General features: G+C 47.2%; 1 protein-coding gene across 1 annotated transcript in view; it reads left to right on the top strand.

Moving 5' to 3' along the window:
- Positions 1-11,600, top strand: part of LOC144108643 (uncharacterized) — a 41,041-nt gene extending 29,441 nt beyond the window's left edge. The window contains exons 7-10 of the mRNA XM_077641827.1: positions 250-539; positions 5,147-5,368; positions 8,752-9,077; positions 11,381-11,600. Of these exons, the coding sequence (XP_077497953.1) occupies positions 250-539; positions 5,147-5,368; positions 8,752-9,077; positions 11,381-11,540 (998 nt within the window). The 3' untranslated portion in view covers positions 11,541-11,600. The remainder of the gene's footprint in view (positions 1-249; positions 540-5,146; positions 5,369-8,751; positions 9,078-11,380) is intronic.
- The last annotated feature ends 907 nt before the right edge of the window (positions 11,601-12,507 follow it).

Here is a 12,507-nt window from a genome sequence, read left to right as displayed (position 1 = left end):
TATGCAGTTTCCAATCTTGTGCCGTAAGTATGTAGTGGGTTTATTCAATTAACAAGGCAATTTTTACTGCGGAGAACCTGCGCAAGAAGCACAACTATCATAGGCTAACCTTCGCTCACAAGCACAGCCAGTGGCCAGCTCATCGTACTGAGCGTCAGTACGAATGAACCTAAAAGAAGACGACCTATTCGACCCACGCGAACATGGACGCGGTATTAAAATGCCTCCACTGCCAAATGCTTTCTGCAGGTAGTTTGGTGGTGATGTCACCCAACGTGCGACTTGGAGTGCTGGGATTCCTTGGGCCCAGATCTTCGGTGGGGTTTCGAGGGGACCTGGCCCTGAACGACACCAGAGTCGCCGTGCAGTGGGCTCTCTCGAACGCCGCTGCATTCCGCGCCGACCCGAAGAGGATGATGGTGGTGGGCCACGGCTCCGGTGCCTACCTGCTCGCCGACGCGGTCGTGTCGCTCAACCTGACCTGCGTGCGAGCTGTGCTGGAGGGCCCGCTCCCCGGATCAGTCCTGCCCACGAACACGGCATGTCCTGGCCTTGTTTGATCTCATGCGCCTTATTTTGTAAACAACATATGGCGGATAAACTGGTGCTGTCTTGAGCCGACAGAATGGTGCATTTTAATGCAAGAATTACGGGATGATCAGACATACAATGCGACATTTCAGCGAAAACAGTTTGATTTACCCTCAATAATTACTTTCATGCTTGCATTCTATTGAATGCCTTTACTCTAAGCCGAGGTATCACACCCAAGGCGGAGTTCATATAGACAGTGAAGGTTGCCGTTAAATTAATGGTTCATCGCTAGAGGTTGATCACCCAATGAACTCTGCAGCCTATTCTGCCGGCCTCTACCGGCGAATCGAAAGGTCAAAAGTCAAGTGGTGCGACACCATAGTGGACCACATATGATAAGGCCCTTAGCCACACCTCACCTCGGACTCTCTTGAAGGTCAACCGGCAACGCACGGCGAAATCGACTTTACCTAGCATAGTGAAACTTTCGCTGAAAAAAAAGACAAAAATTGCGAATCATTTACCGTTGTCAGATCAAATGCGAATGAGCTGCGCTAGCACTTCGGTTCTCGCTTAGGTGTCGTTTGGAGGCTCGGTTTTCAAGGTCAAGCAGGCTTCAGACGAAAATTGACGAAATTGATGAGTTGTGAGGGCCTTAGTTCTAGCGCACTAGACTGGAGAGGTCTCTTGAGGTCAGCGTTAAGGGTATGACACTATAGAGTTATTTATTTATTTTTATTTATTTATTTAAATACCCTAAAGGCCCAAGTGGGCATTACATAGGGGGGGGGGGAGGGCATGAAAACAACACAATACAGATTATTGGCACACAGTAGTTAACAAATACAAAGAATAACTATATATACAAATTGCAAGTACACATCACTGCAGTCGCTGAAAGATACATAGGTTGAGCGTATGAGACTTAATGCTTCAACAATACTGAAAATATCACGGTGAATTTTGTAGTTCAAGGTGCGATGAAAGTTTTGTTTGGAAATGTGATAACTCAGTTTCAGAAACTATGTCAGCCGGTAACGAGTTCCACTCTGCCATAGATAATAGTAAGGGTGATGTTTGATATTTCAGTGTTCGTGCGAAGATGGGTTGCACTTTGTGGGAATGATCAGACCGGGATGAAACATGATGGGCAGGGGCGATGCGATCAGCTGTGAACGGGGAGCCATCGTAGTACAAGGAATGAAAAAACGATAAACGAGAGAACTTGCGTCGAGTGATAAGGTCGGGAATACTGATAGTTTGCTTCAATAATTACACACTTTCATACGGTGAGTATGAAGAAAGGATGAACCTCACAGCTTTATTTTGCACAGACTCAAGACGGTTAATTAATGAAACACTACTTGGACTCCATAATAAAGATGCATATTCTAAGGCTGACCTTAAGAGTGTAGTATACGCGCGAAGCTTTGTCTCGGGGTTGGCAAGATATAGACGACGTTTGATGAGTCCCAGTTTCTTAAATGCTTTGTTTGTGATGTGATTTATGTGGGTGTTCCAGCTTAAATCAGCACTGAGATAAACACCTAGGTACTTAAAACAATCCGTTCTTTCAACTGTATTCTCATTAATTGTGTAGACATTAGAAGGTATATTAGTGCGCGTGGAAAAGGTCATCAACCATATATGCGGAAATTGTGACTCTCAACTTTACATTCATAGCCCCCTTGAAGTCCTCACACCACTCCTCCCGCAATGCTCTAGCCGTGAAGGGATGCGCCACTCCCCTTCGATGGCAGGCACTGGTGGGGTTTGTGCGACCCATGGTGCTCTTCCCGCGCTACGTTTCGCGGTTAATCATTAATTTAGCTGCCACCTGCCAGAGTGGTCAGTTTCCTTGAAATCCGGTGGACAGGTTTTGGTTACGCCATAAGGTCACGTGACTATACTGACCCCCCCCCCCCCCCCCCCCTCCAGCTTGCTTCTCCAGGCCGATTTTCTACCATGGCGGGTTGGGCGTGAGCTTGTGCTTCATGTCAACCGCAGGGTGGCTACCGCCGGTCAACGGTCCGGTGGCCAACTGAGTGAGCCTAGACCACTCTATTTTTTGCTGAAAACCCCGGCGACTCCTGATTTTCTTTATAATGAAGCCCTTTACACTATCGCCTAGTAAACGGGCGAGGCTGTGTCGGGTTCCAGCCCCCATCGTTTCGACCACGAGCCGCCAGTCGCCTTCAACCATCTTTTCGTCTTCCTTCTCCCTCCCCTGAAAATGGAGATGTGGATTTCACTCTCACCACTTTGACACCTGCCAACTAAGTCTTTAGACAGGCGGAGGGGCGGACGAACGGAAAGACAGTTCCAACAGTGGGTTCTAATGCCAACGGATAAAAATGTTGGAGGAAAACGCCGTGTTGGTTGTCTGTGAAGTGCGAAAGTATTCGTAACAATACCATGGGTGCAACTCTTTCTGCACGATGCAATGAAAGTATCTCGTAGTGTCGATCTTGTGCACCAGGGAGGTCTGACGGAAACCACAGTGTATCGCACACGCTGAAAGACGCTTTGAATTTTACGTCTTGCATCAAGCGCTCCATGTTATTCTCCTGGACGGAATCCGCGAAGTCTTTATTCTCTTCAAGAACTTCCACGCATTGAATTTGCTCTGACTTACACAACTCTTTGTAGCGCTTGTCGACAGCCTCCTCCGGTATCGTGACGTTGTAAGGACTATACAGCGACATCTTACAAAGGCGTTTCAACCGCGCGTTCACGTCGCACTTCTTCACGATACCTCGAGCATACACTGACTTCGTCACCATCATCTTAAGGTTCACATATGTGCATATGTTATCGGTGACGTTAGGTGGTAACGACTTCAACGTCTCCTCGAATTACGCCTTCGCAAACGATGCCGAACTGCCCACAATGCACGGGACGCCTGAGGCGCATAAAGGGGATGCGTGGTTAGGCTTGACGCTTAGTGATGCTGAGCGGTGGTAAATGGGGTGGCTTTTGCGGGTACCCGAAGCCGTTAATTCGGTCGAGTCCAGCAATCTTCTTTTTGTTTCAACTATAGTTTTAAGCGTGGAGCAAAGTGTGAAGATACATAAATTTTCTGTTGGGACCGCACTTGAGGTAGAAAAAAGATTTACTGAACCCAGAAGTTTTGCCGGAGGCCGCTGATCGGCATCCTAAGCTGAGGTGTTAAGCAGCTTGCGCTGCCTTCGGGACCCGGTTAATCAACTTGCGCTGGTCTTCCAGGTCCCAGATGGACGCTGCTGCGCCCACTGCTCTCGTGTGGTACATGTTGCTTCTATTGCTTGTTATGCCATTGCGCTCCCACATTACGTCGTATAGCGCCGGTGCCTATACCGCACCAAGGTAATGAGTTGCTCTATTTGTCTGGATAAATTACGTTGTATTTATGCAGGTTTGGTTATAGATTTGCTTGTAACTGTCACCGAAAGGTGGCTTCTCCAGCGTTTAATTTTTTGTGTGCGGGGGAGATAGTGACTCCTATTGGCGCTGAGTATTTCGAGTTTATTCCTATATTGCTGAGAAAGTTGAGAGCCTATCTCGTGGTGTGCATCTTGTACACTCGTGAGGTCTGACGTGTGAGCCACACGCTACCGCGCGCGCGGCATGACGGTCCGGACTCGCCTTGAATGAAGTGCTTCGCAAAGCAGGCGTCGGCTCTGCAAACGACGCCGCCTAAATTCATGCATCTTGTCTACCCTCGCCTCTTGCTCCGAGGTGGCTTCGTGGGCCTTCCTTTATCGGCCGGCTTCTCGAATCTGCTCCAGGAGCTGTTTTGCATCGCCGGATTCGCGTGGGTGGCGCTGCCAAGTGGCTTGCCGATTCCGTTGTAGGCGTTGACGTTTATTTTCGAGGAGGTGGTCTTCTGAAAGGACTTGTCAAGATAGGTACGGCTGCAGTGCACCCCCTGGCCGGCCTCTCGGCGAACGAGCGCCGGCGAGCGAGCGCCGGCTATCCGACCGGCCTAATGTCGGCATGCGCATGGCGCTCAGACTGGTCCAGCTGCGGCGAGCGCGCCGCGCCGCACATTATTGCAGCTTGATGTGATCCTGCGAGCGTCCCACTAGAGCGTGGAGACTTGTTCGAGTGCTCTGTCTGTATATACTAGTTAGCAGGAAAACTCACGCAGGAACACGTAGCGGCTCTTATATCTAGTTTGTGCACTAACACGCAACTTAACAGCGCTACTAAGATATATATGTTTACAGAGGAAAAAAATGGCAACAGCGTTTAAATGTGCCGGAAAAGCATGCACGCAACGGAGGAAACGAGGTTCCGAACGCGCCGATTCTTCTTGGACTACTGTTGCGGAACGGCCGCCGAGCGCGGTCGGTTTCTTTAAAAATGCCAATAGTTGTTGCCTGTGCAGAGCAAACCACGAAGCGCTGCGAGAGGCGCGCTATTTCTGAGTTTGCCTCTCGATGTCGTAATTGCGGGGAGCTGTTCGAACCACAACTTCTGTAGGGAAGGAGGCCTCCCTTTAAGGACGTTTGTTGTGCCCACAAACAGCGAAAATATCAATCTATAGCCGTTTCCCGCCAAAGACTGGAAGTGTTCGATGAGAGGGGAATTGCATACGAATTCATATGGAAATGCGTGATTTGCGGTGCAGGAAGAAGCGGACAGCTGGTCGGAGCTGGCCACCGCCCTGCGCTGTGCTGAAGACGCCACGAAGTGGAGGTCGTGCTTTGTGGACGCCAGCGTGGCAGACCTCCTTGCGGCAGCGGCTAACGTCACCTTCCGCTTCGTGCCGCGCTGGGACCAGTACCAGTGGCGACACAAGGGCGCTCCACTGAGCGCAGGCGAAGTCATCGCCGGTGTAGATATCGCGGAGGTGTGGCTTGCAGCCTGTGGTCATTTTAAATGATAGCTTACTGCGCTCATAGGCTTGCCAAGCTCATGGGCGCCGCAACGCTTGATCTGGAACACGTACAGCCAAACTTAGCGTAATGGTGCTCTCTAGCGATAGCTTAAAGAGCTCGTCGGCTCACCAAGTTCATGTGTGCCCTAAAGCTTGGGCCTGTGGTACTGGACTGGTAATAAATACAGGTGCACCACTGTTCCACCGCTAAATTTAGCAGGCGCAGTGGCGCCCTCGGTGGCCTTATGGGATATCCACAAATTAGCGGTGTTCTTAAAATTCAAACGAAGAGAGAAGAAGCATCACGACTGACTAATGAATGCGATTCGTGTCAGGAGATTCTGTAGTAGTGCTGTGTCACGCTTGACGAGACTGGCGAGATCATAGTGTTATCGCCAAACTAGGCTAGGCATTACCCAGGTGTCCGCCAATTTTTTTTATTGCCTGTCACCGGGAAGCGTTTTTGCTTTCAGTGAGGCTAGTAAAGAGTCTTCACCATGTACTGTGCTTGTCTGACCGGAGTAGCAGGCCGTAGTGAGGGCTAGCTAACCACTGCACTATAGCTTCAACATTTTTAAATGCGCAATGCACACAAAGACGCGCACACACAAGAAAAGAACCCTCAAGTCCTCCTCTTGTTTATGAAAAGGGCCCCTGTGAGGGCTCAGAGGTTGTGGAGCTCGGCTGCTGACCCGAAACACGTGGGTTCGATTCCGGCCGCGGCGGTGAATTTTCATGGAGGCGAAATTCTAGAGTTCCTTGTAATGTGAGATGTCAGTGCACGTTAAAGAGCACCAGGCTGTCGAACCTCCCGGAGCCCTTCACTACGGCGTCCCTCACAGGCCGAGTCGCTTTGGGACGTTAAACCCCCATAAGCCCGTAAACCCTTGGCTTCCTTCCTTGGCTTCCTTCTTTTGGCCTACCCCGTCCAAGCGAGTAGACTGCCAGCGTTTTCCTGTCGCAAAAACAGCAACTTCCTTTCGAAATTCCTTATAGCATATTCCAGTTTTCTTTACGCAGCATCTCAACCGCAGCGGTGGCCAATTGGTTGAGCATCCGCCTCGCATGCGGGAGGTGCGGGGTTCGATCCCCAGTGCCGCCGGGTACCCACCGGTGATACAATGGGTACAAGCTTTCCCCTGGTCTGGTGCTCGGCTTATTTAGGGTGAAATGCTTGGGAAATGGGTCTTCGACCCCACCTTGAGAATTTGAAAAAACACCTTGTGCCATGGCGCTCTTTGGCCATAGATGCCCTTGCGCCATAAAAATCCATCATCATCATTTACGCAGCATCTTACCGAATCCTCGAAGGAGCAAGATATCCGTAGTGGTCCAATCAGAACTCAGGCTATCGATCCAGAGCGCGCTTTCAAATACGCTCTTCGGTTTTGTTGACCAAAAAACTTGCTCCGGTTCCCGTTTCAAATACGCCATTAGATAATTCGCTTATAGCCGCAGCCTCACGTGCTGCGTTATAACTGGTTCTTTCGGGATACTTCTTAACTTCTTCTTGCTTGTCATATTCCATTCGTTGCTTTCGCGCTTCGAAATATCAGCGTCAAAACAATGCCGTTCAGCTTAGCTGTAAGTGAAACGATTAATGACTGTAGCTTTTTAAGCCTAGAATGCAGCCAGTCAGTCCCTGCCCGCTGGTCTGGGTCGAGGAACAGAATCCGGTGAAGGCGGTGGTGACCCGTTCAGCAGCCTAAGGGCGTGGCAAATTTTCTGAAGCGAGGCTGCCGCCACCTATGAGGTGTCATGGAATACGCTAGTCTTTCCGCCAATCCAATACATTATTACAAATACTTTCGTCGGCAAGGTATAACTTGCAAATTTTTAGCACCTAGTTCGGGCGGTATGGCCGGTATTTTAGCAATAAAATCAATAATAACTCGTCATTCCTAAGACAGACCATGTCGGTTCAGAAGAGATTTTTAAGTTATTAAGCCTTAAGCACGCCAAAAATATCAAAACGCGCGGTAAATGAAGATAGAAATCAAAAGACTGCAAAATACTTCGGTAAAAAGTAAAGATTTTTTTTAAGTTCCACGAGAAGTTTATATGCAGCTATTGCGGATAATTTTACACGAAGCAAAGGGTTCAGGGGAGCGATTATCACCTGCTCATTAAGGTTTTGACTTAGGAGTTTATGTGGCGCTTGCCTTTCGTGCTGCATTTATGGATAAGAAATAGGCGGCTCCGGAGCTGGCCGCTCAGGTGGCAAGAGCTCTTGTAAGACATAGAGCAATCGCCTTTGTACCTCCGGTAATAGTCAAGGCTGCACACATTTTCAATGCGTGTTCTTGCATTCCTTACATCAACATGAAACCACTTACCAAGTTTTGCCTACGTTCTCTGCGTTTTCATCCTGAGTGTACGCGCTGGCTTTGAGTTCAACTGAAGAGATATACATGAAAGCTGGTGAAGGATGTACCTACCGCGTATTTCACCTGATCTGCTATCCAATTAAAAAAATGGTGTTTACAAGTTAGAAGAGCGCTTTTTCGGCATTGCTTTGTCAGGTGTGTAGCGCATCTGAATACAGCTCAGACATGCAAATTAGTAGGCTGTTTAACTAGTGTTAAGCAGTTACTTTTCGAATATTAGTGTTTGTCTCCTTATTTATTGAGGGGAGTGTAACCCACCCTATGTAATGTCTATTTTCTTTCCAAATTCGTTCTCCAAATTCTATACGCATAGAAATTTTAGAACGCTTAACCCTTGGAGCCGTAGCTCAACCCATTTTGGCCATTTCGACCAGTTACTTGCACTGGAGAGGTTGTTTTGTGTGCAAGCATCTCGAAAGCGCATGTCTTCTCGTGCGATGTAGGCAAAAATTGGATGGGCCACAGCAATGAGGGCAACTACGTTGTAGAAGGTATGAAAACTAATGAGGATATTACTTACTGTAAGCTACACGGCTCTCAGTAAATAAAGAGACCCATAGTAAATAAAGAGACCCATAGAGACCCATAGTAATAGTTTAAAAATTAACTGTTCAATATTAGTTACGTACTTTACTAGTTGGCACGTCTTAGCTGTCTTCTGATACGCTACGCCGATGAGAATTCTATGCTAAAAGAAAGAAAAAAACGAAATAATATATCAATAAGCAAATTTTTAAAATTGCAGAATGTCTTAGGTGAAACACCTGGTATGCTGAACAGCATCATTATTCTTCACGCTGTTCAGTAAGCATAACTTTGAGTTAGTTTCTCCAGCCCCTGTGCTGCAGTGCCTACAGAATTTGCAGTGCCTTCGCTGATCGCTGTGCACATATTTATTTCCCAGTAAATAAAACATTTTAGAAATACAGCCTGGGGCCTTGAAGTACGGACGAGTTGGTTCTGTCGCAGGCTCGAGCCTTCTTCAGGGAGCACGTCAAGAAACCCGCCGAGGCAAAGGACTGCGCTTCTACGCTCGTCTATCTCTACGATTACACGCTGCAGTACCTCTTCCTGGATCAGACTCCTGCCCACAGGAACGTCCTGAAGTTGTTCGAGCCAAAAACGGAGCAGGACATTGTGCGCTTGCTCGCCGCGCTTATGGCAGGCTGCGACACGCAGCGTTTAGCGGAGAGCGCCCGGCAGAAGGGCCACCACTACGTTGCCGACGGGGAAGGAAAGGCGCTCTTCGAACCGGCTCTAGACGTGGCGGCCATCGCGGCGTTTCTGGAGAACGGGTGAGCTCGGGGACAGGGTTCTCCGCCACGGCTTTAGACTGTTTGCTTTATTCCATCTACAAGTCCGGATTGCAGGAAATCATACACGAATTGGTTGCGGTTGCGGTGTCCGCTTAGAAGTGAGACGGTTTGAGCACCTTTCAAGCAAAAAAGAATTTTCGCTTTCGTATCCGATGCATAGCATTTCAGCGCTGAATCATCAAAGCAGGCACAAATTTAGTTTTTTCGGTATCAGCTTAACAGCGTTGCCTTTTTGAGTTATCTGCTTATTTTCGTTCTCGCTTAAAATTTTGGTTGTAGTTAATGGTCCCGTCTGCTTGTCTTGCTGGTGTCGTCTTACTACCGTCGTCTTGCATTTTGCGTTGGTTTTATTTACAAGCCCGCCTCGAGAATATTTTGTACAAACATTGTGAAAAACACTGTAGGATAGCGGTTGCAGCCGAGCGTGGACGATAAGTTTAGATAAAGAAATTCATAATAATTGAATAGCCTAATAAAGATAAACTTAATATTCATAATTTTTAAAACGTAATTCAACTTATCCCGGTTATGAAAGCTTCAAAACACTATGGTAACCACCGATTCTGTGCTTTGAAATGTGGCAGATGTGTGCAGTGATAATGCATGATTTCTGCAAGAGAAAGTGCACGAATACAACAGATTTCACAACAGAAAGTGAACGAATGAGGGTGGAACCTCTGAGTGCTTGCCAACGTTTCGACAAGAGGACTTGACAGTCCTCTTGTCGATGGTTTAGCCAGCACTCAGAAGCTCCCCTCTCGCTTTACTTTGTGCTGGTATGTACTAGGGGCACATAAAGCATATACGGCAAAGATCAGGAATAGTCTTACTAACAGGTTGGACCACTCATCCAGAATGACGCATGTAGTCGGAATAATCAAAAGAGGAGCGCAAAAAGAAATCATAACAGGAACTTTCAAAAGTTTCTGAAGGTAGTTGACTACGAGGCGAGCGAGTGAACAGTTCTTGTAGTCGTAAACACTCTTTTTATTCTAGGATTCCCCTAAATAAATAAAATAATGAGAGGTGAACATTGTGTCAATAATACTGAAATCTACCATGAACAATTACAATCTACAAATACAAATTACAATTTTATACCTTTCTTTGACATATTTTTGTGTCTATTGCTTTTTTGTAGGTTGTATATTTAGGCTAACTACATGGTACACTGCCTTCCATTATTTCCGATTTTGCCCACTTCTTTTCCTGCAGAGCCCTTCCCGAAAGTCGTTTTCTTAGTGACTTCCTTAATTTTATTGTATTTACTAATATTGTGTGCATTACCAGATAAATTTGAAATTGAACAAGTTACCTTAAGAATTTTAGTAGAGGAAAGGTTGCTTGCAATATCCAGAGTGTTAAGAATTCAATTAAATCTTTCCGTGCGCCCATGCCTTTTTTACCAACCGCCGGGGTCGCTCAGTAAACATGGTGCTGGGATGATGACTCGAGGGATGCAAATTCGATCCCGGCCCCGTCGGTCGCATTTCAGTTGAAGTGAAATGTTAGACACGTATATTGTGCGATTGCAGTGCAAGTTAACGAAATCCAGGTGATCGAAATTACCCAGTGCCCTGCATTACGGCGTCTATCATAGCGTGAGCCGCCTTGGGATGTTAAACACGACAAAACTATAAAACCTTGAGTTTTAATACCTAGAAGTGCTTTACAGGAACTCGCAAGAATGATTTGAACTTGTAAAAGCTCGTCGTTTAGAAATAGTTGAAGAATAACGTATGGTGCTAGCACTACTAGTAGCGAGACCGGTCATCATTTTTATTATTTCAACATTGCTCCATACACGTCATACTTTAAAAGGAAGAAAAGATACCAGGCTATAGGAATTTCGCTTGGTGCCGATGATTACGTATTGTCAAATACATTTGAAGGCGGAGCAAAGAAAAGCACTGAGCTGAGATTGGGTGTGTAGGCAAAAGGCGGTCTCTCAGTGGTAATACTATTACTGAGAGAAGCATCAGTACAGATGCGCGTCGCTGAATGCCATCTTGTGGGTGAGGCACGCTTGTGAGCATGCACCGCTCCCAGAGTGCCGGGCTTGAGCGAAAAACAACCGTTAATACTGGTTACCTGCTTAGCTTACTACTGACACAGCCAAAACGTGGACGTCAGATTTTTTTTAATGCTGTGAGACGGTGGCTCATATCATGGTTGTTGTTTATTCCCTTGCATGCGAATTTGTCTCCCAAGCGCGACTGTACCTGTGATGGATTCCTTCAGCAGCAGCGCGGCGCAACAGCTGGCGTTTCCCTTCTCTCCAGGACCGTTCCCAAGCTGAAGAGCGGTGGCGAGTGGCCACCGTTCAAGTCCACTGGATCTAGTCGTGTAGTCTTCGCCAATGGCATGGAAGAGCTGCTGGACACGCGCAAGTCCTCTGACACTTGCCAGGACGAATTTTTTCCTGCCGCAAGGACACCTTAGTCCTCCGTACAGCCAGTCACGAATTCCTTCACATGACAAAAATGAAAGATTTTTGTTAGCGCCCAGCCATTTATTAGATGAGACGCTGGAATAAATGATTTTGAAATTGCAGTAAACAGCCGTTTTGTGCGTGTAACATTTTTCATGTTCCTCCATGCTTCTGATGAAGCTATCATGAATGTTGAAGACTCTCTCGCAGCGGAAACGAGCTTTTTCTTTACTACAGCATGCAACGTTTGATCACTGTCTAAAGAGCGATAACTCATGCCGGAACGTATTTCGTCCTGGATCGCAGGTTCACTTAGATTTTAACTTCAATGTGTTAGCAATACTACGATAGCCAGCTCAAAATCTGCCCGTCTGATGTTGTGTAAAGCCGCCATTCTCTAGAGGACTACCATCCACCTTTTGCCCTTCGCCCATCTCGACCCACAGAACCCTCCATCCATCACCTGACAACGCACATTCTCGCTTCGGAAATTCACGCGCCACCAACCATCCTCCAGAAGCCTCCACCCACTTTCACTCGCCTTTTCCCTCCATCAGTCTTCACCGTTCAGAAGCCACCACGCGCCAGCACGCAACCTACTTACCTCCACCCTACCGAAGCCCCTCCCACAATCAATCACACACATAAACCCCCTAAACGGTGCTACCAGCCACCCATCCACTCACTTCCGTCCTCCAGTGGTCCCACCCACAAAAACCCTACGCAGTACTACAATCTAAAAGCGACGGCGAAATATTGTTCAATATTATTCTTATATTCTATTATTATATTATTCATGGACAATTACCGAGCGACTGGAAGATAGCCAGGCTTGTGCCAATACCCAAGAAAGGTGACCACGAATTACTACAAAATTACCGTTCATTATCGCTTACATCATCATGTTGTAAACTAATCGAACATATTATTGCCTAAGCAAGGCAGCAATGTGGGCTAGGTTGTACATTTTGGTTTGAA

This window comes from Amblyomma americanum, chromosome 10 (genome assembly GCF_052857255.1).
Source record: "Amblyomma americanum isolate KBUSLIRL-KWMA chromosome 10, ASM5285725v1, whole genome shotgun sequence".
In the NCBI taxonomy this organism is placed as follows: domain Eukaryota; kingdom Metazoa; phylum Arthropoda; class Arachnida; order Ixodida; family Ixodidae; genus Amblyomma; species Amblyomma americanum.
Note: the sequence above shows the minus strand (reverse complement) of the source record. Positions and strands in the feature narration are given on the sequence as shown.